The sequence below is a fragment of the Solea senegalensis genome, linkage group LG19 (genome assembly GCF_019176455.1).
Source record: "Solea senegalensis isolate Sse05_10M linkage group LG19, IFAPA_SoseM_1, whole genome shotgun sequence".
NCBI lineage: Eukaryota > Metazoa > Chordata > Actinopteri > Pleuronectiformes > Soleidae > Solea > Solea senegalensis.
In genome coordinates this window covers 9,071,064-9,095,547 of record NC_058038.1, presented here as the reverse complement: position 1 = coordinate 9,095,547, position 24,484 = coordinate 9,071,064, and the positions used below count along the sequence as shown (strand labels likewise).

The window sequence follows — 24,484 nt, the reverse complement described above, 5'->3', positions numbered from 1 at the left end:
GTGTCTGGCTTTCTTTTTCCACCTGGAAAAATAGCAGGCAGTGAAACGTGATACAGGGCGGTGGGTGGGGGGGTTGCACTGGTCACTGCGCTGCCCCGCTAATGGAGATGGATGTGGACTCAGAATTGTCTCCTGAACAGCCTTCATGACAGAAAGAGAGTAAGGGGGAGAGAGAGAGAAAGAGAGAGAGAGAGAGAGAGAGAGAGAGATTCATTTATCCTGCATTTCCTCCTGGGCAGCACATCTCCTGTAATGAAAGGGGAGTGCTGAGCAATCACACCTTGATTTGAGAGAGGGATCGGAGACTACCAGATGAAGAACTGCAGAAAGAATGGGATTGCAGAAAAGAGATGTGGGCTGAGAGAAAAATGAGAATTGGCAGAGAGAAAATGAGCAGCAGCATAACATGATGATAAGACAACATAGAGGAAGAATTGAAGGTGTCATGATATTCAAATAGGTAAATGCCAAGTCGCTCCTTTGTTGATATGCTTGCAGTAGGTCCATCCTCAAAATGTCTCTGTCCATTTCCATTTGAGTTGAGTCAGTTATCACAACATTTTAGGCCGTTTTACCCTTAGAAGTTCTGCAAAACAACACAGTGGAAATATCCCAAAAACATTGCACATTCTCCCCTGCACGTTCTCGTCTGACTTTCCCTGTGTTTAGCAGGAGCATGCTACTTATGGTTACTTATGGTCTTGCCTTGGCACCCAGGTTCACAACCAGATTTCTGCACAGAGTGTGTGTGTGTGGGGTTCTCCAGGTTATCAGGTTTCCTCCCACTGTCCAAAAACATGCAGATTTGAGGATTAGGTAAATTGGACCTAAATTGCCTGTAGATGTGAGAGTGGATGCTTGTTTGTCTCTATGTGGCCTAGTGATGTACTGGTGATGCTCTATGTCAGCTGAGATTGGCGCTAGCGACCCCCATGACCCTCATGCGAAGGATAAAGCAGTAGAAGATGAATGAGTGAGTGAACATCACAGTGTTCCGTTCACTGACATCTCCTTTACTTAATATCTGGTTGCTGAGGTTTGACTTTGTCCACCAACATGTGAAGTTGCCCTTTAATGCAACTTTAATAAAAGAGGGGAAAACACAAGGATGTTGCCAGCACATTCAATCTGAGCTCAGACACAACACAACTAAATAATAGAAGAGTGATGCTTTCAGATATGTCACTGTTTCATATGTGTTCATCATCTGAACCAGGAGGGGAGATCAAACAAATGTACCTCAACATATAAATACATATATATATATATATATATATATATACAGTATACTACCTGCTCCTTGGTCTTACCATATGTCTTTATTATATGTAGATTTAAAAATCAGCCTTGACAGCTGCAGACTTTCATACTGTTTACTCTCCTGGAGCCCTATTAGCCTCTGAATTTCACATTAGTATGTGCCTGTGTTTCTGTTACTCACTTTAAAGCCAGTAATAAATCTTAACAAAAAAAACTGAATAGAAGCAGCAGAGTATATGTACTCTACAAAGAAGGTCAGATAAGTCAACTTCCTGTTTTCATCAAATGTCATATAGCAGAAAATGAGACAATATATTTTTGGCTTTAAACAAGAGGAGGTGGTACATTTGTGAACACCCCTACACAGATGAATATGATTCATTTCATACATTCAATGCAAAAAGCTGCCGAGTTGTGGGGATTCAGGTAAGAAACAATTACACTTGTTAAATGAGGTACAGTTTTTGTTTGTATATTAGTATGTGTTCATCATTTGGTACATGTAAATCTTCCTTAGTTACATCATTTTCTTTTTCTTTTTTAAATGTTTTGTTGTATTATTATACCTTGGACATACAGGAGGCACATCTTTGTAGTGGGTTATATGTGCTATCTGAATATACACTTTGTGGCTACATAATATTATTTCAGCACTTCTTCAGCCTGTTTATTTTTGAAAACACCAATTTATGTCAGAAGCTTCTGACCACACACTCCTCTTTATAATGGATTTTAGTGCATCTTGTTTTGCACAGAATCTTGGAGAGAACCTTCTCACGTGAGCAGAGGCTGATTTATGTGCAGTTGAATGCCCACATTTTGGGAATGGCACATTTGACACTCGTATATGGGTGTCCATTAATATTTCTAATAGCCGTTGAAACTGCAATTTCGTACACAGGCTGTTTGTGGTGTTGTCATGCTTCAGTGTAGGTGAGGGAAACTTAAAAACCCAATTTACACCACACATTTTATTGAGTTACATCAATACACAAACACACGATTTGTCATTTTGATCGATATTTTAGAATCTACATGTGGCGACAGTGTACAGTACAGTGTATTGTGCATGCAGAAGAAAAATCTGCTTAATCAGTTTTCTTCCTTCACTGTGGTGCCACGAGGTAACTATCAAACTTGCTTTATTTTATTTCTTCCATCAAACACAGGAATTCCATTGGATCAGTGGAAAAGCAAAACCCATACTTATACAAGAGCTCCCCCTTGTGGATGAATGTGATAACAAACCTTCAACAGTGATTCAAATGTGAGGATAGACTCAGGACTTAGTATGGCTTTTAATTGAATTCCGATTTGTTATTTTTTGTTTTATTTACATGTCAGAATGTTTATGCTTTTTTGCTTGTTTGTTTTCGTGTTTTTGTATCTTTTTTTTGTTGATTGATTGATTTTAGCAGATTTTTAGATCACCCCATTTACAGCATATTTTAACTCTTTTTAACTCTGTCGACTGATTGATTGATTCATTCATTCATTCGTTGATTCATTGATTCATTGATTGCGTCACTCCTGGGAATCCATTGTGGTTTAAAAAAAAATACAAAAAGAAAAAATATTAAGCCATAGTATGCATCATTAATTCCAGCTATACTTCCCACTGTTGTTTGTTGATTTCCTCATATTAGCATGAATTATTGGGTTCTTCTGTACTCTTATGTGTGAGTTCCTGAATGGCCGTCCAGCTGTGCTCCAGACTCTCCCTCAGTGTTGACAAATCAGTCCTGATCTCTTCAAGCAGCTCCAGCTTTGAGAGTTTCCTGTCTATGGAGGACAGCACTTCCTCCTGTCCAGCCTCCCTGACCACAGTGTCCTGCTCTGGGACAGGAGAGTGAGGCTCAGTCAGCTGAAATGACCCCATGGTTTGTTCCCACACCATCTCAAAGTATGCATCAATGAAGGCTTCCAGTTCCTCCAGGCTGCTGTCACCCCACTGGTCGATAAGCTGCTGCAGGCCTCCACACTCTGTGAGCCTCCTGAGGGTCCGTTCTCTCAGGGCAGGGTGGCAAAGGGAATGCACATGAGGGACATTCTCTTCTGTTAACAGCCTGTTCTGTATCTGAGGTAAAAGCACAAGGGTTGTTGGACGTGTAGGCGAGAACAGACGCACTTGGCTTTCACGGTTCAGTCTCAGGCTGTTGTGAGGATCACCAGTTGAGATGTAAATGGGAATATTTGCTGCTAATCCCTGTTGACCGGCTGCAGTCCACCTCAGACCATTTTTATAAGCGAGCAGAGAGGCTAAGGTGGCCATGAACCTGTGTCTGTCCTGTGTCTGTCCTCTTGCTCTTCCTGCCGGTAATGCCACTATCTGTCCACCAGGATGTGGTGTGGCATCTGAGCAGCTCTGTGTTGCTTGTGGTGTTGTGGGAATGTCTGATTCAGTCACTGTAGAAAAGAAAAACATAGAACATAGAAGACTTAATGTGAGCAGTAGACATTTCAATAAATCCTTTAACCACCCCTACCAAGATCAAACAGCTGTTGTTGTATCTGCAACTTTTCTGTCTTGTGACCTCTTGAAATTAGGTCACTTCTTCATGTGTGCTCATTATTGCTGATCATTGATTACCATGGGTTTCATTCCTTGTGACCTCAATGAATCACGGTCCCAGAACCAATTCTTTAAAACAAGCGTGTTATTCCAGGTTTAGTTTTACTCACAATCACAGGACACATTTAAATCTTCCTCACACGGTGTCACGGTGTCTCTCTGCTCCTCACGTGCTGCTGAAGCACTTCTCCACATGTGATCACCTTGGTGAAGAGCCGCCAGCCTTTCTTCAACCAGCATCTCCTCCATCAGGTCAATCAGCTCGTCAACTTGAGCTCCATTTCCCATGTGTTTGTTGTCCAGGACGTGATATCTGTTCCCACACTTTTCGACAAGCCTCTGCAGTGGCTCTCCTTCACTCTCAATGCGTTGCTCGATGTTTGTGTCGCTCAGCCAGTCGCCGTAGCTGAACAAAACAACAGCTCTTCTCCACAATTGGCCTCCTCCAGCCTCCAGCTGCTTCTCCAGCTCCTCCCTGTGAGTATTTTTGAATGAGGAACTCGTGTTAACAATGAGAAGGATAGCACATGACAAGGGAGCCATAAGGAGTTCAGAGGTCACAAGGAAGCCACCAGGAGTGTCCAGTACAGTAACCATCTTGCCGTTAATGTTGCCTTGTTTTTCAGCACAGGAGGCGGTTTGGATGTCTGTGTTGAAGCACTCTCTGCTCAGGATTGTGTTTCCACATGAACTTTTGCCTGTTTTCTTGCCACCAACAAGCACTATCCTCATTTCTGGAAGATGGTTGAGCTTCTCTGTTGGAAGGAAGTTTCACAGATATAATGGTAAACAAACCTTCAGGTTGAATTGCATCCACAAATTTAAAACAAAACATTTAAACAGCTAAATTAAAGGTTATATATCATTTTTTAATGCAGTTAACTCACCCAACTGAGACTTTGCCATCTGCCTGAAATTCTCCTTCACCAGTCGTCTCTCTTTGGCTCTTTCATTCTCTCTTCTCCTTTTCACCTCCAGCTGTTCCACCAAACTCCTCTCTATTTCGTAATACTGGTAACCCTCAGCAAACATTAATTCAATCTTTCCAATCAGCTCTCTGATTTGAAATCCATCTCCTTTAGTTTTGTTGTTCAGAACGTGATATCTGTTCCCACATCTTTCCACAAGCCACTGCAGAGGTTCTCCTTCACTCTCAATGTACTGCTCAGTAGTTGTGCCTCCCAGCCAGTCCCCGACACTAAACAGTACAAGCACACGACTCCAGATGTGGTCACTGATCAGCTGCAGGTGCTCCTGCACTGCTCTCCTGTAGGTTTCAGTGAAGGCCCTGTCCACACGGATCACAAGCAAGAACACATGAGGCCCAGGAGGACAGAGAGACAAACTGAACACCAGCTCCCTCTGGTCAAAGACGGTGCTCTCGTCACAGAAGTAGTTCATCCACCAGCCTGGAGTGTCCACCACAGTCACGTCTCTGCCAAACACCACTCCTTTTTCAACCAGACACTGAGCCGTTCTCCTGTGTGGCTGGGTGTTGTATTTGCCCAGGATTGTATTCAGCACTGAAGTCTTCCCAGAACCCTTTGCTCCAACCAACACAATCCTGATATCAGTAAATGGTTTCAACCTCCCTGAAAGACAGAAAATTGTAGTACAGAGCAAATGGAGATTATTCTTCTGACTTACACGTACTGTATTTTCTACGTATAATGTATACGTTATGATTGGCAGCAGATGTGTACAGTTATTTCACACTTCCTAAGAATGAATGACTGCAGATTGTTTCAGACAGAACTGTGCCTTCCCATGCACATCTGGGAACCACAAAAATGTTGTTGTTCTTCTTTGATTAACACAATTCTGCTGAAAAATGCATGTTCTGGCTGGTTTGTCCATTTAAACTGCTGTAAACATGATAGAGCAAGGCGGCGGCTTCCCTAAGGCAAGGCCCTTGGCTTAAGTACATTTAAAAGGCTTATTCTAAAACCCACAAAACCAAATCATTTATTTTAAAGCGACTGTACACCTAGCATCCTAAAAGCATTCTAAATGTCACACATGAGACCTTAAAGCCAGAGCCAGCAACTTCCTAGCTGGATGTTTGTGTTAACCCTCCACCTTTAAAATCCAAATGAAACCACTGTAATGAACTCACTTTGCATCAGTGATCTGTGTTTTTTAACTCGCATGAACCTCTGCTGCGCTTTCTCCTCCACTCTTCTCTTCTCCTCCGCAGTCACCTGCAGAATGTTTTCCTGCATTTCAAACACTCCGTTTCCATTTTCTCTGACAAGTTTCAGAACTTTCTCAAGCAGCCCGATGACTTCAGTGTCATCGGTCAAGTTAACACTGTGACTCCTCTGGCTGCACTTCTCAATCAACCAGTGAAGAGCCTTTCCTGCTGTTCGTACATGCTCTTCTGCTTCGATGTGCTTCGACCTGTCAGTAGTCGTGAAGACGACCATGCAGTAACTCCACACTCCCTCACCCAGCAGGGCCACGTGCTCCTCCACGGCCTGCCGACGCCTCTCCGAGAAGGCCGAGCTCACCTTGATGGTGATCAGAAATACATGCGGGCCTGGCGAGCAAAGAGAAACACTGCTTACAATCTCCCTCTTCACCAGCTCACATGTGTCCTGAGCACAGAAATCACACCACCAGCCTGGGGTGTCCACAACTGTGACCCGCTGACCGGCCACCATGCCCACTCTCCGAGAGCAGGAGGTCCTCTCTTTGGTGACAAACTCCTCTTTTCCCAAGAGCAGGTTCCCAACAGAGCTCTTTCCTGAGTTTCTGCCACCAAGAAGGATGATGTTTAACTGAGATGTGCACCAACCTTCCCCTAAACAAGAAAACACATGAGTACACTATAGTGAGAAAAAGGAAATGAGTATAACAAGTGATTATCATGATAATGATAATGATAAAGCTAAAGCTACATTGCATTAAATATTCATTGTACTTAACTTAACTGGCAACCATGTTGATAATCCATATTTAATTGATTTTATTTTAGCAAAATATAATCAAAGTTCCTGGCTTCAGCTCCTAAAATGTGAACATCATGAAATCAATTAATCTGTAGCACATTTCATACAGATTAAATATGAAACATATAAAAGTGCTTCATACAAAAAACACACACGTCACAATCATGGCTGTTATGGCTGCAGTTATTCTGCTAGATAAGAAAGTAAAACTTACATGTTAAAAGCTTGCAGGTTGCCATCTCTCATTTGGTGTCGTTTATAAGCTGGTCGGTTTAAAAAAGAAACATTCAGCTCAAGTCACATTCGTGTTTCATCGTTCTTTGTGGAAAAGCTGCTGAAGGAGTGGAAGCAGCAGACGTTTGTTTTATGTTTTTGATGAGTCTGAAGGTTGTCTGTAATGCGTAATCAGATAAACGTGCAGTCGACTGTGAAGACAACTCCTCGCAGCGACAGGTCAATAGTCCACTAATGACAAGGGTGTGTGCAGCATTTATCATTGAATCATTTTTCCTCACCCAGAGAAACAAAGTAGAGAAGTAATTTCATAAACACTACATAAAGACTGTATGTTCAAATTGAAATTCTAAAAGTGAAAGTGCAAACACATGGGGCACTGAATTTGGGCCTAAGAGAAATCACACAACAAAATGGAATGTACTACTTTAACAAATGCAGCTTTAAGTGTTGAGAGATTACTGTTAATTATGTGGGCAAAAAGTTGCCAAGAAGCAAGACTCTTTTGTCTCTTCGGGGCTACTGATAATGGTCAGGATTAGGTCTGCAACCATCAGCTGTTTTCATAATTAAGTATGTTGATTATTTTTCTTTGATTAGTTGATTAATGTAGAAAATTGTCAAAATGTGGATTGTCTTTTTCCCAAACCGACAAACCAAAGACATTCAGTTTACTGTCACAGATGAGAAAAGACACTGGAACATATTCGCATTTAATAAGCTGGAATCAGAGGTACTTCATACCAATAACTCAATAACCAGAACGGCTAGTAATTGATTTACTAGATGTTTATTATGATTAGCCCTAGCCTGGATCAAGATATGGTTTTTCAAACGCTGATTCCAGAGAATCAGACGCTGTCTGGAGCTTAGCATAATCTTTGGAAAAGCTGGAAACAATGAACTAATGTTGTCTCTTGTGTATTTTCCTCCGACAGTGGGAATTCTGAGTATTATTAGTGATTAAGTAAGAGACACATGCTGTTCCAGGTCATCTTTTTCACTGCATACACTTTGTAACTGAATGTCTCTGGAATCAGAGGACTTAGGTTTAGGACACTGGAGTTTTGACTTCCTTTTTGTTGCTGAAACACAGAGCTGTTGGAGACAATGGCATGTTTTTGTTTTTTTACCACAGCATATCCATGCAGAGAAATGGGTTAGACCCTAGAAATTACTCAGAAAGAGTGTCCATGTTATATCAGCAGCAATAACATTCAGACATGCTTTCTATTGATTGAACAATACTCAGCATAACAGATATAGTAAAAGTAAAATATAGTATATTCAGTCTTGTATAAAAAGGGATACTTGAGTAAAAGTACAAGTATCTTACCAGAAAATGGCTTTGGTAGAAGTTGAAATCTTAAACTATGTGCCATTTAATGTACTTAATTATCAAAAGTAATTTTCTAATATAGTGGTATCAGTGGTAGGGTGAAATGTCTTTCAACTGGAAGGTTGTGGGTTCCATTCCTGGCTGTGCTAGTCTATATGTGTGCATGAGCAAGACACTTAACCTCATGCTGAAGCGTGTGAATGGGTATGAAAGATGTGGGAATGGGTGAATGGCAAAACTGTGGGGTAAAGCAACTTATCAAGACTAGAAAAAACACTATATAAATACAGACTGTTACCAACTCTTCTTCTTCTGATTTTATTTGGTAATAATGAGTAACAAAGAAAGTTAGAGGAAATGTATTGAAGTAACAGTACACAATTTATTTAAGAAATGTAGTGGAGTAAAAGTAGAAGTTGCTAGAAATGTAGACAACAAAGCAAAATACAGATATGTGAATTGTGTACTTAAGTACAGTCACAAAGTATTTCTACTTGTTGCATAACAACACTGAGTATAGTATATAGTATAGATAAAGAGTTAGAATCAGTAGAAATATTAGAAATAATTGGAAACTTTCTGCTTCTGAGTAATATTTGACATAACTAAGTCACTGTGTTTTGAATACACGTGGAAACAACAGCTTTAAAGTTGCATTTACAGATACAAAAGTGAGCTTCTAAAGAGAGATTCTCTGTGTACATAATTGTCTAGAATATTTTAAAGTGGAAGCATAAATGGGAGCAAGATTCAGATCTTTGTATGCAGATCATACAGGATGTCGGCATTATCAAGACTTTCAATCTGATTTCATGTTGTGATTAGGAGACAAAAGAGAATCAGATTAGTTTCGGCGTGATTGTGGTCAGCTGTCCTGGTGAATGTTCTTTTTTTTCTCAACTCCGCCCCTCTCTGCGGACCAGCCTTATAAAACTTGCGAACGCACCGTATTCAAAAGAGCTGTCTACTGGCGATACTGACGTGACAACGCCAACAATGGGGGTGACGATACGAGTCGAATACTGGTATTTATGTCTTATATTCTACATATTTTTTATCATAGGTAGCTTCAGGCTAACGTGGTCTTCGCGTCTATCTCACGACTCTTCATTTTAAATACAGTTAAAGACCGTATTACCCACCGTTAGCGTCCTTAGCTCACAGCTAAGCATCCTAGCTAAGCTTAATTTCAAACGTACCCAGCAACAGGCAAGACAATGTTATATTGTGCTAATCTGAAGTGGTGTGTTAAGATCTGGAATATATATGTATAATTCAAAATCGAATTTAAGGTATGGCACTGAGTTTTAACTGCCAGGTTTGTAAACTGGGTTAGAACACTAACGTGTCGTGTGCAAAGGAGGGGTTAGGGTAAATACATAAGAAGAACGTGAAATCATTCTCTGCAGCAGGGCTAAATCGTGTGGTAACGTAAGTGCTTTTACGTTAGTTAGGACATGCGTCAGGTATGCTGCTAATACTTGCGTAAACTGTGACGAACGTCAGTGAAATTCTGAATTGATGTCCTTATTGTACTAATCTAATCTGTCCATTGTCATGTCTCTTTCTGTCCTGGTCTAAAAATTGTAAAATGCCTTGTTAAGCTCGATGTCCAGTGGCTCACGTACTCTGTATTAGTCAACATTAAAGCACTCAGTATATTAAATTAATAGGTAAATGTTATAATAGGAGAAAACTCGAGCAATTATGAGAGCAAAATTGGCAAACTCTTAACATGCTAGTTAATCCCATTGGAGCTAAATGGTCATTATTCCCTGTGGGCCGACAGTCGCCCAACAAAGACTGACATGTTAATCAAAACATGGTCACTACTTACTGCTGTGAAGTCTGTTATATCTACTTGCACAATCTTACCTCATCCCTTCCTCTGTTGTGCTGCGGTTGTTTACGATTTTCAAAGCTATGATCCCATGTGGAAGTTTGCCTTGGAGACGTACTGTATACCTAAAATGTCCTCTGCTTCACCTTGTTTTTACACCCTGACTCAACTGTCACCTACATGTGTTGCCTTTATCCTTTTTTCACACTGAGGATTCAAATATCTGTCATCTTTTTTTGTTTTTTTTTCTGTCTAGTGGAAATTGAGGGTACGAACCCCGCTATCTGGAACTTGCCCGTGTTGTCAAGGGCGAGTTTCCTGATGCGGATGTTTCAGGCTTCGTGGGAAGAAGAGGTAAGGATTATCTTATTTGAAAGGGCAAATAATCAACTTTCACAGAGGTAATTCTGGATGGCATGCAGTTGATCATCTCCCCTTATTTTGTATTTTAGCTAGCTTTGAGATCGTAATCAACGGGCAGCTGGTCTTCTCCAAGATTGAAACTGGTGGCTTCCCTTATGAGGATGATGTGAGAAAATTTACAGTCACTTAAATATTAACTGTTAAATATTAACTCTATCAATAATGTCTTCAATTTTAATTTTATTTTGTCTGCAGATCTTGGATACAATCCAGGCTGCCAGTGAGGGAAAACCTATGCAGAAGATTACCAAAAGCCGAGCACCATGCGTCATCATGTAAATCTCCCTCTATCCTGCTTTAACATCAGCAGTATAGAGATAGGCCAGTGCTACTGTAAAATGCCAGTGTTGCCTCTGGTTTGGACAAACCCTTTGTCCGAAACAAACCAACAAACCATGGTAACCTAACAGCTCGCTGCTTTCTCTGATTCATATACCAAATCTGCTCTGCCTTCTTACTCCTCTCTCTGTTCCCGTAGTGGGGCTCCAGGCTGTTAATGATAACTGTGGCTTAAACTGTTCAGGGTCATGGTTTGATGAATCAATTCCGGGAAATCCCTAAATTTTATAGGAACAGAGACAAGGAGAAGAAGTTGCAGAAGAGAATCAGAAAGTGCTGACTTTTCTTATCTCCTCAAACTGCCTTTTTTGTTCTGCAAGACTATTCATGTCATACAATTAACAATTTTCAGTGTATGCAAAGACTGCACAAAGCATTCACATGTGGTTAGGCATAAAGGGAGACTCTGCACCCCTCAATGCAGTACAGTTTATTGATATTATCAATCAACCATTTACTGTAAAGGCTGAAGATATTAGTAACATCACATCTTTAAGCTAGACTCCTACTGTAACATTGAACTTTTTTTTAATTTTTTTTTTTTTTTTAAATCTCCTGTTATCATATTGGTCAACTACTAGAGTAATTGTCAGCAGTGCATCTGACGACCACTACCCACTGGTCTCTCTGCTCACACTAATGATGTCGGCTCTTTATCAAAAATCTTTATTTGAATCCAAATGTTCCCACTGCATTTTCAAACTGTTAACTTTAAATAAAGGTACTGGTTATGTAATTGCAATTGTTTCTTCACTTTTTTCCACATCACTGGAATATACAGTATGCACACAAGGGTTTTTAAAGTTGAGTCACTCTTCCTCCAATTTTAATAAAATTTTATTAATGTTATATGCAATTAACTTCATGAATCTAATGTATTATAGGTACTATCGCCACAAAAGGTGTTTCATTTTCATATATATATATAGATAGATAGATAGATAGATAGATAGATAGATAGTGTGTGTGTATATATGTGTGTGTATGTGTATATGTTGGTCTTACCTGTTTTGCAAGGTGCACCTTACACCTAAAAGAATTCCTAAGTGGGTGTTTTGCATTCTACCACAGAGCTGCACCTTTGGGAATCTTCTGTCTTCAATTGCCATCGTGACTCTCCTATTAAGTTGACTGATTAATTTATTGATTAGAAGTACATATTTAAAAGAAATTTCAGTTTGTTGTAGATGGTCTGCATGGCAACTAACTATTATGCTTCCAAAACTTCAAGAGATGTTGACAATAAAAATAAGTCTGACTGTTTAATGATTCAATTATTTGTGAATCTAGTTTAATTTTGTGGTAACAAAACATGATGTGACTTTTTCAGTGTAATCATGCAGTGCTTTTATCATGATAAGCAAACCACAAGCCAATCATTAAGCCATGGAACATTTAATTGTTTACACTAAGGGGCGCCACATTCACTGTATGTGGAATTTGCCCTCAGGCATCCCCACATTAAAGATAAGACTGTGTCACACTGTCATCTATTAAAGAGAGAGTTTGAATGACAATGCAGCAGTATGATAAAAGCTGCCATATCCCTTGACGAATCTTTTTGCATTTTGGTGAAAATAAATTTCTGCATTGGACACCAGTTGGAAGCATGTCATTTCAAATCGGTTTGCAAATCCACATGTTCCAAGCATTATTAAGCACTAAGTTGTTCAGCCATGAAGCAAAAACATGAAAAACAATCTTATTTACTGTAATAAAAGTAATATTGTATCAAAATACAAAATACAAATTTAAGTTATGTGAACCCCAGTCAGTATGGATGACATGTTGTGTTATTTCACTGTGACTAGGTGGGTCTTTGGTGCTGGCTCTGTCTCTGGCTCTCATTGATAACTCACAGCAGCCTGTTGTAATGCTGATAGAGCATATGAGCATACGGAGAGTATGTGCTGCCTTTGAGTTATAGTTAGTCATATATTAAGAGGTTTGAAAATATTTAGTGCATTTTATTCTAAGCCTCCAGATTCACAAAGTTAAACTAAATGAAACTATGCAACGCATCCCTAGTATTAGTATTATTATTATTATTATTGTTATTATTACAATTATGTGAAGGTAAGTATTTCATATTTGACTTTGTTTACTTTGTAAAGAGTTTAGATCACCTCATTTTATCTGATTCTTTTGTCTTGATTGGTGTTAAAAAAATCCACATTACATCATCTTTGACATTAGATTATAAACATGATAACATGACAACAAATGGTTAAAGAGTGAGCACAATGATGAACAGATTTTCTTCTCTTTCCTAATTTGAACTTCCTCTTGTAGTTGTTTCTTAACAAGGATGAGAAACATCACATATGTGGCACATCACATTCAAATTCCCTCTAAATCTGCTAAAAGCTGCATAAAGGCATGCTATCAATTATTTGTCCTTTTATGCATGTTGTTACTTGCAGTGTGTGAATCTTGTGTTTTGTGTTCCTTTAGATTCCCCCCAAATAATGTATTCAAATAATTATAGATAATGAATGTACTATATGCAGAATGGGAGTGTCTCAACGCTTAATGTTGAGACACATGGACACAGCAGATAGCTTCTACTACTGGTGATAACAGTTCTTTTCTAGTGTGCTGAGCTGGGGCCCAGTGTCTCTTGTGGTGATGTTGAGGGTTGCAGTATTTATGGTGTTTTCCATGAAATTCAGGTTCAGAGAGTTGTGCTGCCTTCAAAGATGAATTCTGAGTAAACTATTGCACCAGCGTCATTGGCTCTTATGTCTTGGAATTGTTTAAAAAATATCAAATTATTGGAATATTTTTAAAACTTACATAGACTACATAGAACTGTTACATCAGGTCCAGAGGGAAAGAAAGAAGGAAGTCTGCATTTTCCCGTTAAATACTGTGAAATCTTTTCAGAGCGCTCGAGAAAATTTCCTTAACAAACTACATTAACATCACTTCAGTTAACAATTGCTTCTTTCACTTCTTTCAGTGCCTTGCCTTATCAGTTTTGGCACCTCTCTAACACATCGGGACTCTAAGTCAAATCACATACATTAATGGTCTGATGACAAAACACCAAGGCGTAATCTGACCCCATGTCGAAAACCCACAGGATGCTAACAGCTAATCAGCTGGGATGAGGAAAGTTTCCTCCATGTTGTGAGGAGTGCCTGCTTTTAAAAAGAGGGACTTGTGCATGTGCAAACAAAGATTTGATTATGCACAACGTCCCAGTGCGTCATATGGCCTGGTTGAAATTGCAAGTTAAAATCAATTATCAACAACAATGTGTTTGATTTGAGTGACAACAGAGTCTTTTGTCTGTGAAAATCACATCATATATCATCCTACACATGCTGCTTAGCTCTTACTAATAGGATCAAACTCACTTATATGTATGTGTTTTCTCTGTTTCTTTAATACATGGACTTCTAACCTAAGCTCAGCTTGAAATACTATCAAACTTAGAGCTTTAATAATCAAACTTTGAGCCACAAAAACATTAAAATTGAATTGCCCTTAACTAGTGTCCCCACTCTTTGTTGAGGGTTACCCACATTATTTCAATGGTTTACAAGCTTAAAGCTTGCAATCAGTCTCTCATTCCTCCATTCCATAGGTGGCAAACCTGCAAAGTAAAGCACTGCACAGCCAGTCAGGTGAAAATTTGTTTGCAGTTCCGTTAACGATATCACAGTTTTGGTGCTATGTAAAACGACATTTTCTCTGATTACCAAAAACAGTATAAAACATTTGAGTGTCACTGTAACTACACAATGGCATACATAAAACTGTCTGCTACATTAGTCCTAAAATATACAGTCCAATGATCAAAAAATCAAAGACTTTATTGTTGATAGCTGGATGTTTTTGTTTTGTTTGAGCTCTAATGTCTTTCGCCAGTCTGCCCTGCATCCCTGTGTCTGCATCTGTAGGTTGGGCCACCACCATCCAGCTCCAGTGATCATGTCTCACCCTGTCACATGTACCATAAACAAAGTCAGCTCCAGTGATCATGTCTCACCCTGTCACATGTACCATAAACAAAGTCAGCTTCAGTGCCAAAATGAAAAGTTTGCTTTGTTTATTACATCGCTTTCCTCGAGATGGTCAAGGGCAGAGGAACCCACCTCCACCACACCCCTTGATCATAGAGAGGGAATCCCCGGTACGTAAACAAGATGATGTTGTGAGATGCTCTACTGCTGATACTGAACGTTGCACCCTTCTCTACCCTCTTCACCCCCTATGTGCCCCTCAGACAGGATGAGGTTCAGGCTGCAGAGCCATGCATGTCTCTCCTCGACACCCTTGCCCACACATGGACCTGGTTCACGATGAGAGGGCGGAGAAGAAAAAAAGGGCTGGGATATCCCTGTCTCAAGGTGTCCCTGTCTGATAGGGCGACTTGTTAGTCACATATGTCTTATCTCCACCAAACCTCATGAGGTTGCTGAGCAACCGGGGTTTAGGGGTACGTCGCATCTTAGGGTCGACGTAGTTTCCAGTGGGTGTTCCTGCTCCTCTGATTCCGTGACCATACTTGTGTTTTTTTACTTTATCAGCAGGTTCAACTACGCTGACAGCACACAGATCGTCCTGTTTACAGTGCAGGAGACCAGGTGTGGGTACCTACACACAGGTAAGGGTGTGACCTACACAGGAAAGGGTCAGACATACTTATAGGTAGAGGTCAAACAAGATGGATTTCTTAGCATAATTTTGTAACCATGTTCTAAAATGCTCTGTTCAGGGGAGAGTTCAGTGTGAATTATATGCTCGAGATGAATTTGTTGTCAGGGTAAAACATATTTTCTGCATTTTAACATTTGAGATCAAGGTCATATTGGATGATCATCATGTGAAATCATGGGAAATGTCAGTCAGTGAGAAATGTTTTAAACATTAAATGCATTGTTTTATAAACCACCTGTTTATTGCGGATTTGCGCTAAATATCTGTATATTCAGAGTCAGACGAAGATTTATTTGAGTATTTGCATGCACTTGCCATGTTAAATTTGTTTTAGATATTAAAGTTAATCGTACCTTGACAAATGTTTCAACTGTGGAACATTTAGTTTTTTGCTCACCCATCTTGGCCATTTTTTTTTAATTGGTAGGTGTTTGTAAAATTGACAGGAGATTAGTAAAGTAATAACAGAATTTGGAAGTAATTAGTGCATTATCATGTCTTTTGTATAAATTTGACAGTTAATATTACTGTTCAAGTTTAAGTTGTTTAATGTTATAGAAGAGAACAGAGGTGTCCAGTTTGAAAAAAGGGTGTAACCCAAAGATAAGGCTCTGTACGTCTTCTATTTAAACTGCAGCATAGCTCACTTTCTCAACGGCCGACTGATTATCTGTCCTGAGCTGTGGCTCTGCAGACAGACTCAAAGCAGCTGGTAGATGGTAGATGGTAGATGGCGGTCTTTTCATCATACCGAGCCTGATGGTCGACCACATACTTTTTAAAAAAATTGAAGGTTTTTAATATGTTTTTGTCACAAAACCTGTATCTTTGGTGCAGCTGTTTGCATCCAGTTGGCGGTTCTTTCTTATTAGAAAGAATAGAAATAAAAATACTGACTTAATTATTATATTTTTTTTTCTCTGCTCATTTTTGTCCATATTAGGTAATGCTCAGAAGTAGCTGAAAGTCCAAAATCCAAGAAACATCAATGGAAAATAATTTCAGCTTTGAGGAGGTTGGTCTTTTTCCCTTGTTTGCAGAATTTCTATGCTAAGCTAAGATTTATTCCAATAACAAAGCTCCACAGTTGTTTCATGATAACATGACAATGCAGCTTTTAGTATGATGATTGGTGGTAAATTTAAAATTGTGTTCAGTTAAGTATGTGCTCCAAGTCTTTCTCCTGGAAAGCTGGACTTCGATGGACACTGTGTACTTTGATTTGTTCAACACATCTGCAGCAAAATCTTTATGGTTCAATTTTCATCCAACATCCATTAATTGTTTTGCACCTTTCCCCCTTTGTCTATAGGGCAGTGATATGTCATATGAAGACAATGACAGGTCCTTCACCTCTCCAGTTAGACTGTAAGTTATTTTCCTTCTGTAAAGTAATTCAGGCTATGCAGCCTGTGCAGGTTGTTCTTGCTCTCCTTTTTTTTCATTGGAAATCTGCATCCTGTTTCTGAAAAGGCCTTCTTGTCTTGAACTTAGCATCTCAGGCAGTGCTCCTAGGATGTACCGCCCCTCATGGGTTTCACAAGCAGCTCAAACGTCATCAGGAGTCTGAGAAGTCTAGTCAAACAAGTTGTGCAACCATGCTCTCTAGTGGTCAATAATAGAATAGCAGTAGTAGCTGTATTTGGCAATAGTGGAAACTGCATTTAAAGTGCTATACTTTACTACACACTTTATACTAAGTAAATAAGGCCATTTGCTAACTACAGTTAAAAACTTACATTTACTTTATAATTACAGAAATGCATGTATGTTTGCTTTCACTCAAAAATCATTGGTTGTTGTTTTGGGTTTTTTAAATAGGAGGCAGAGTTTAATTCACATATCTGATTCTCCTACAGGACTCCACCAGGCCACATCAATAACTATGACTTGGAAAGGAGGAGGGAAGAAGAGGAGGAAGATCCACCAATGACAGCCATTATCATTCCTAGTAATTCAGAGGGTAAAATCACTGCACACTCTACGACGCTGTTGCTGGTTTTGAATCTTAAACCTGTGTCATGATCGTTTTTTTATTTGTTTCTTGCAGCGTATCTGAATGTGAACACCAATGCCACCACAAGAGGGGACGCTCAGGTTAGTTCACATTTCCTGGAAATATAGACGTTGTTTGCCACAAACCATCATCAGCTACTGTTATTAACTTAACTTTGGTGCATTATCACAGGCCTATGTGGAGTTAAATGAGCTCCAGGGCAGCACCTGGCAGGAGACCGCCCGCTGGCTGGGCTACGAGGAGAACTACAACCTCGCTAGAGGAAAATGGGGTCCATCTCATGTCTCCTTTCTCACTTTTAAGAGTCTTATCCAGCTTCGCAAGACCATGACTACAGGTGAACCTTTTGAACCATACCACTGAAACTGAAATCATTGTGGTTTAGTCTTAGTGAATGATGACTTAATAATAATAACGCATGACCTTGCATGACCTCACATGACCACAGGGGCTGTAATTTTGGACCTGAATGCCACCAGTTTCTCTGCTGTGGCTGAGAAGGTAGCTGATGAGCTCCTCTACAAGAATGAGATTCGCACCGGCGATCGGGACAGCCTACTGAGGGCTCTCCTCATGAGACGCAGGTAACGAACTTCAGCTATCAGTTTCAGTTCAGTGACTGTAAAAAAGATTTGCACAATTCTAATTTTATTTGTCCTTTTAGTCAAAATGAGGGCCCCGTGGTCACATCCACTGGAGAAATTCAGATGCAAACATTCTCTGTGACCAAAATGGTATAGTTGTTTACTCAATTTGATCAACTGTTCAATATTTGACTGGTCGTGAACATATCATATTCATAACATATCATAGTTGGCACTAAGTGAACTTACTGGATCCATTTTTTTTGCAGAGGGACAGCGCTGACACCATGGAGGCCTCAATTGTCCTCTCAGGTATGTTCTTATTATTGTGAGGTATTCATGTTTTTCTATGTAGTACTAAACCAGATATGGTTAAATGCTGTTGTTTCCAATAGGGGTCCTAGAATTCCTGCAGAAACCAGTGGTGGCTTTTGTCAGGCTGAGTGACTCTGTGGTGATGGAGTCTGCTCTGGAGTCTCCCATTCCTGTTCGCTTTGTGTTCATCCTGGTCGGCCCCAGCCACAGCGGAATCGACTACAGTGATAGTGGACGTGCCATGGGTGCTCTGATGGGTGACTGGGTAAAAGAGAAGCATAACATCTCAGCAATATGTAGCCAATAAAAACACACAACTCCACTCTTTTTCAGTGCAAGTGAACTAAAATGTTCTGCGTCACTGTTTGGACAGGTGTTCAGTCTGGAGGCCTTCTTGGCAAAGACTGACAAAGATGTGACCAACGCCATTGCTGACTTCATGGACTGCAGCATTGTGATTCCTCCCACTGAGATACAAGATAAGGCAATGCTGGAGCCAGTCATTAACTTCCAGAAGATGATGCTGCGTGACAGAGTCCGTCCCATTGACACCCGTCTCGCATTTGGCAACAGAATCCAAGGTCAGCTTACTGCACAGCACACAGTTGCCACTGGCATTTTAAATCAGGTGTGGTATAAAAATATTGTAAAATATTATAAAATGACTTATAACTTATTTCTATAGTTATCACTAAGTAATACCTTGGTAATAACAGTGTAAATGTGTATGGGCCATAAGGGAGAATGAATTTCTTTAGAATATGGTAATTGATTTCCAAACAGTTTCATGTGAATGTATTACACTGATAGCCAATAGTATTTCTCACTGCCAGGCTATCACCTTGATATTATACTGTAATGCTTTGAAATAACATGGCATTACTGTTATATCATGCCCTTATTACCACAAGCTGGATATAGCATTTAAAATATGATTATTAACACACTATTACAACGTTGTTATTGTACTGTAATGTTTTTTAATTTCAAGTGGTATCCGTCAGTTATAACTGAACTGTGTATTTGCATTTATTGAGAGTAATTGCAGTACGACATTGGGTTAGGCAGCATCATCTTTCTGTTTAAAATCACCAACATGGAAGGCAAAATGGGAAATTAGGCCTTTATTTTATTTTTATTTTTTTAATAATTTTTAGAAGATCATCTCTAACTTTCATATAATTATGAAACAATCTTATCTCAAGCAGATTTAGAGTAAACACAATTAACGTCTATGTGGTTTGTGTGATTATCCAGTTGAGAAACCTCTGGAGCAGCCCAAGGAGGATCCTTTGGCCCGTACTGGCTATCCTTTTGGTGGAATGGTGAAGGACATAAAGCGTCGTTACCGTCACTACCTCAGCGACTACACAGATGCTCTGAACCTCCAGGTCCTTGCGGCGATCATCTTCATCTACTTTGCTGCACTGTCTCCGGCCATCACTTTCGGAGGACTTCTGGGTCTGTCTGATTTCTCCAGCTGCTGTAACTCACTGGTGTTTACTGACCTTTGCTCATTCAAGGAATTCTGTCTGTTGTCTTATCATAGCGGACAAAACAGAAAAAATGATGGGTGTGTCAGAGCTTATGATCTCCACCAGCATCCAGGGTGTCATCTTCTGTGTCATTGCTGCCCAGCCTGTTCTTGTCATTGGCTTCTCTGGACCACTGCTGGTGTTTGAGGAAGCTTTCTATGCTGTACGTACATGTTGTAAAATGTAGAAATCTCTGCAATCCATTGGTGGAAGAGCATGTTTCCTCCATTAACAACCATTTCTATTTATTAATCATACACTAGTTCTGCAAGTCCCAGGGCTTTGAGTACATCGTGGGTCGTGTCTGGGTTGGCATATGGCTGATAATCATCGTGTTCATCATTGTGGCCGTGGAAGGCAGCTTCCTGGTCCGATTCATTTCCCGCTTCACTCAAGAAATCTTCTCCATCCTCATTTCTCTCATCTTCATCTATGAGACCTTCTCTAAGCTCATTAAGGTTTTCTCACCTCATCCAAGTCACATTCATCTCATTTCTATGCCATCACGCGCTCAACTGTTGTCCTACTATGTTTTAGCTACGTCTGACACCTCCTCTATCTTGCACAGATCTTCAAAGCCCACCCTCTGATGTTGAACTATGACCGTCTGAACCACACGGTGCCCGACCCCTTCTACGTCGTCACCACACAGCATACTGTGACTGATGCACATGGCAACATAACTATCCAAGAAAAAGAGATAGAGAGGGCTTACGCCAACACTGCTCTGCTGTCAATGTGCCTGATGTTTGGTTGCTTCTTCATTGCATTCTTCCTCCGTAAATTTAAGACTGGTCCTTACCTTCCAGGCCCGGTAAGACATGCTCCCTCCCCCTGGGGATGGTGTTGTTGTGCCAAGTATAATGAATGAGAAATCATTTTAAAAAAACAACAACAACAATATTCTCTGCTCTTTTCCTCACTAGCTCCGGCGTTTGATTGGAGATTTCGGTGTACCCATTGCAATTTTCATCATGATCGCAGTGGATATCAGCATTAAGGATGCTTACACTCAGGTACGTGTTATGAAAGCATCTAAAAGGTTCCCAGAAATGTGAATTTTATTTGGGTATAATCAGTGGTTTAACTGCATGCCTTTAAATGGTGTAACACTGTACACTGGCTATGTAAAATGATCCATTGCTATTAAAAGGAGTGAATGATTTGAATGCATTTGGTTCAGTTATCAGAGACATATACTTAAATATGTCAGCTGAGATTGGCACAGCCATGTGTCACACAGACACAACCTTCAATGGAAAATCATATGACCTGCATTCCTGTTGGTATTAAATGTACACTGAGTATGTTTGCCATATAATGAAAGACACATTTACACTCCTTACTGATGTTACTGTCCCTGGATATACTCAGACATTCACACCAACTCAGCACAAAGGTGCATAACCCTGCCGCTCTATGTGTCTTGAATTAATATCATCTTGTAGAAACTGGAGGTGCCGGATGGTGTTAAAGTGACTAATCCCAAAGAAAGAGGTTGGCTCATCAACCCCGTCGGAGAGAAGAAGGACTTTCCCATCTGGATGATGGCTGCCTGCTGTGTCCCTGCTCTGCTTGTCTTCATCCTCATCTTCCTCGAGTCCCAGATTACTACGTGAGTGACTATATGTGATGCTGTTACACTCTATTTCTCTGTGTCCATAACTAATCCATAACTCAGTGTACTTAAACATCAAGAGAGTTTCTTTTAATGGTCTCTGTGGTTCCCTCAGCCTGATTGTGAGCAAACCTGAGAGGAAGATGGTGAAAGGATCTGGTTTCCATTTTGATCTGCTCCTCCTGGTCACCATGGGCGGCATCTCCTCTTTTTTCGGGGTTCCCTGGCTGAGCGCTGCCACTGTGCGGTCAGTCACCCATGCTAACGCTCTCACTGTCATGTCCAAGGGGCCAAAACCAGAGATTGAGAAAGTGATTGAGCAAAGGATCAGTGGCATTGTTGTGGCCATCCTTGTTGGTAAGGGCTCCCACCTACAGTGTTGATACAATCACAGCAGGAATGAAACAAATGTACTTTTTCTTTAAATCCTGATATTCTTTCTTTGATTTCTAGGTGTTTCCATTTTCATGGAGCCTCTCCTGAAGATGATTCCCATGACGGCTTTGTTTGGCATCTTCCTCTACATGGGTATCACCTCCCTGAGTGGAATCCAGATGTGGGACAGGATACTGCTGCTGATCACACCAAAGAAATACCATCCCTCTGATGCCTACGCCACCAGGGTATGCAACTTCCTAAAATACTGTTGGTGAATATATTTTAATGAGGTACTTCCTGATGTCAATATTATTATTATGTTTTATTAAATAGTGTCAGATCCCAGTATTTATGCACATGATTGTTGTGCTATGAAATTTCATAGCACAACACAAATGGACAATGAAATCATTAAACGAAGACATTAGGTCTTAGGTTCCCAGCTTTTCATTAGAGACCACCCTTCTAATTACGTACATTCAAAGACAGACTCTCAAAATTATGACTTTTAGGATCATTTTGCATTTTTTGTCTCTATACTGTTGCATTTTCCATTGCTCTGTGGTTGCTTCAGTTCTCTGGTATTATTCCACACCACAGTGGTCCTTTCATGTCTCTTCAGTGACATCTTTGCTAACTTTTTGCATAGTTATTCTGTGTACCTGTGGTTGGTCTGTGTCTCTTTGTGGTCGCTTCAGGTTTCTGTGACTGTTTTGTGTCTCAGTGGTCTCTTTATGGACATTTTACTACTGATCTTTGTTGCCATTTTATGTCACTTAATGTCACTTTTTCATCTTTGTGGCTGTTCTGCCTCTCGTTGTTGCTGATTTGCATCTAAAGGCAGTGATTTTGTGTAATAATATTTTACTCTGACTATCTTTGTGGTCATTTTGTGCCTGCTTGTGGTCCAAAAATAATCGGAATTGCAATTTGCCTATGGATTCCTTTAAGCCCCTTAGACTGTATCCAGTGGGTACAATGTATTTCTTAATTTCCCTTGTATAATTATATGATCCCCACTCTGAAAGTTTTCATGTAAAATATAACAATTAACGATATAAGAATTTTTTTTTGTTGGGCTGACGCCTGGAGCTCCTCCGCTAACTCCCTCCTCTGTCTTGTATGTGCAGGTTCAGACATTTCGGATGCATCTCTTCACTCTGATCCAGATCGTGTGCCTGGCTGTCCTGTGGGTGGTGAAGATGAGTCCCTTCTCCCTGGCTCTGCCTTTTGTTCTCATTCTCACCGTCCCTCTGCGCATGCTCATGACCGGAAGGGTCTTCTCTGTCATGGAGATGAAATGTGTAAGTACCTCTCCCATAACCTCAGGCACACATCGTCATTTCATTTGCTATACAAATAACTTTGTTTTATAACTGTATGTGTTTATGTTGCAGCTGGATGCAGATGATGCCAAAGTGGCATTCGATGAAGAACCAGGGGAGGATGTTTACAATGAGTCCCCACTGCCATAAACATCAGCAGCATGCAATCAATATTGAATTCATGAACTGACTTCATAAAAAAAGTCTGTGAATTCAATATTGAATTCACAGACTTTTTTTATAAAGTCAGTTCGTTATAACAAGTAAACCTGAATATCAAGTGTCTTGATGTATAAACACATTTTTGCAGTTTTAAACTGTTCTGTTCTTAATATTGATCTTTAGAGGAAATTACCTCTCATTTCTAGAATTCTGACATGTAGCTACAGTAGAAAACTAACAATTGGTCCATATTTTCGTGACGTACAATGTGAAGCTACTTTTCCAACATTGTCTGTTTCAGTTTAATATTTCATTATTTCATGTGGAATTCAGTGTTTGATTCAGGGGAGGAACTTTTGGAAATGAGAGATATTTTCCTTTGAGGACATGAGGTAATTCCTTTATGGGGTTTTTTTTTCCTTTACATGCCTAACAGCAGTTTACAGTAGCTTTGAAGTGATAACCAGTGCTTGCCCATGTAACCTACTCATGTTAATAAAATTTCACCATGTTTACTATTTAAGTTAAGCTATTATGTGAATTTGTGGGACCGTGGCTCCTGCCTTTGCTCCATGCAGTACAGATTATTCTCAAACATGCTTCAAGCAGTGTTATTCAAGTTTGCCTTGACTCTTATATTGTGTAGGATTTACTGAAATATTTGATCTTTCCAGTTCAGGTGACCTGTTTTGAATGTGAAAAGAAATGTGTAATGGACTTAAAATTGATTTAGATTGCTTTCATTAAATGGGATCTGAGGAAATGAGTGGAGATAATAGTCTGAGCCAAGTGTTGTACTAATGATTTGTATCTTAAACCTTTTGTGTTACCCATTATGTGTGTGTGTGTGTGTCCTTGACACACTGTACATCCTTTGGATTTACACTTTATTAAAAGAAAAGAAATGTAAAAACTATTAGTTTT

The 24,484-nt window shown here is 39.9% G+C and overlaps 4 protein-coding genes across 6 annotated transcripts in view; 3 read left to right on the top strand and 1 right to left on the bottom strand.

The window, feature by feature from the left end:
- Positions 1–24,484, top strand: part of gjc1 (gap junction protein gamma 1) — a 797,916-nt gene that overhangs the window by 536,989 nt on the left and 236,443 nt on the right. The gene's annotated exons all lie outside the window — the stretch shown is intronic.
- si:ch211-214j24.15 (GTPase IMAP family member 8) lies at positions 2,626–7,216 on the bottom strand. The gene is made up of 5 exons (XM_044050441.1): positions 6,998–7,216; positions 5,949–6,635; positions 4,720–5,424; positions 3,943–4,587; positions 2,626–3,666 (listed from the first exon to the last, which is right to left on the bottom strand). Exons 1-5 carry the CDS (start codon positions 7,020–7,022, stop codon positions 2,903–2,905), a joined length of 2,826 nt encoding a protein of 941 aa, XP_043906376.1. The 5' UTR covers positions 7,023–7,216; the 3' UTR covers positions 2,626–2,902.
- Positions 9,298–11,694, top strand: LOC122785001 (migration and invasion enhancer 1-like). The gene is made up of 4 exons (XM_044050499.1): positions 9,298–9,381; positions 10,453–10,550; positions 10,649–10,725; positions 10,815–11,694. Exons 1-4 carry the CDS (start codon positions 9,353–9,355, stop codon positions 10,896–10,898), a joined length of 288 nt encoding a protein of 95 aa, XP_043906434.1. The 5' UTR covers positions 9,298–9,352; the 3' UTR covers positions 10,899–11,694.
- slc4a1a (solute carrier family 4 member 1a (Diego blood group)) lies at positions 15,449–24,473 on the top strand. 2 transcript variants are annotated; one of them, XM_044050444.1, is made up of 21 exons: positions 15,449–15,573; positions 16,570–16,641; positions 16,939–16,994; positions 17,486–17,589; positions 17,677–17,723; positions 17,815–17,980; positions 18,092–18,227; positions 18,308–18,377; positions 18,497–18,539; positions 18,623–18,807; positions 18,916–19,123; positions 19,800–20,003; positions 20,092–20,240; positions 20,341–20,535; positions 20,646–20,891; positions 21,004–21,093; positions 21,526–21,692; positions 21,811–22,052; positions 22,149–22,318; positions 23,204–23,377; positions 23,471–24,473. In XM_044050444.1, exons 2-21 carry the CDS (start codon positions 16,615–16,617, stop codon positions 23,546–23,548), a joined length of 2,757 nt encoding a protein of 918 aa, XP_043906379.1. In that variant the 5' UTR covers positions 15,449–15,573; positions 16,570–16,614; the 3' UTR covers positions 23,549–24,473. The 2 variants fall into 2 exon arrangements, with proteins under 2 accessions (XP_043906379.1, XP_043906380.1); XM_044050445.1 differs by lacking the exon at positions 15,449–15,573 and adding an exon at positions 16,285–16,419.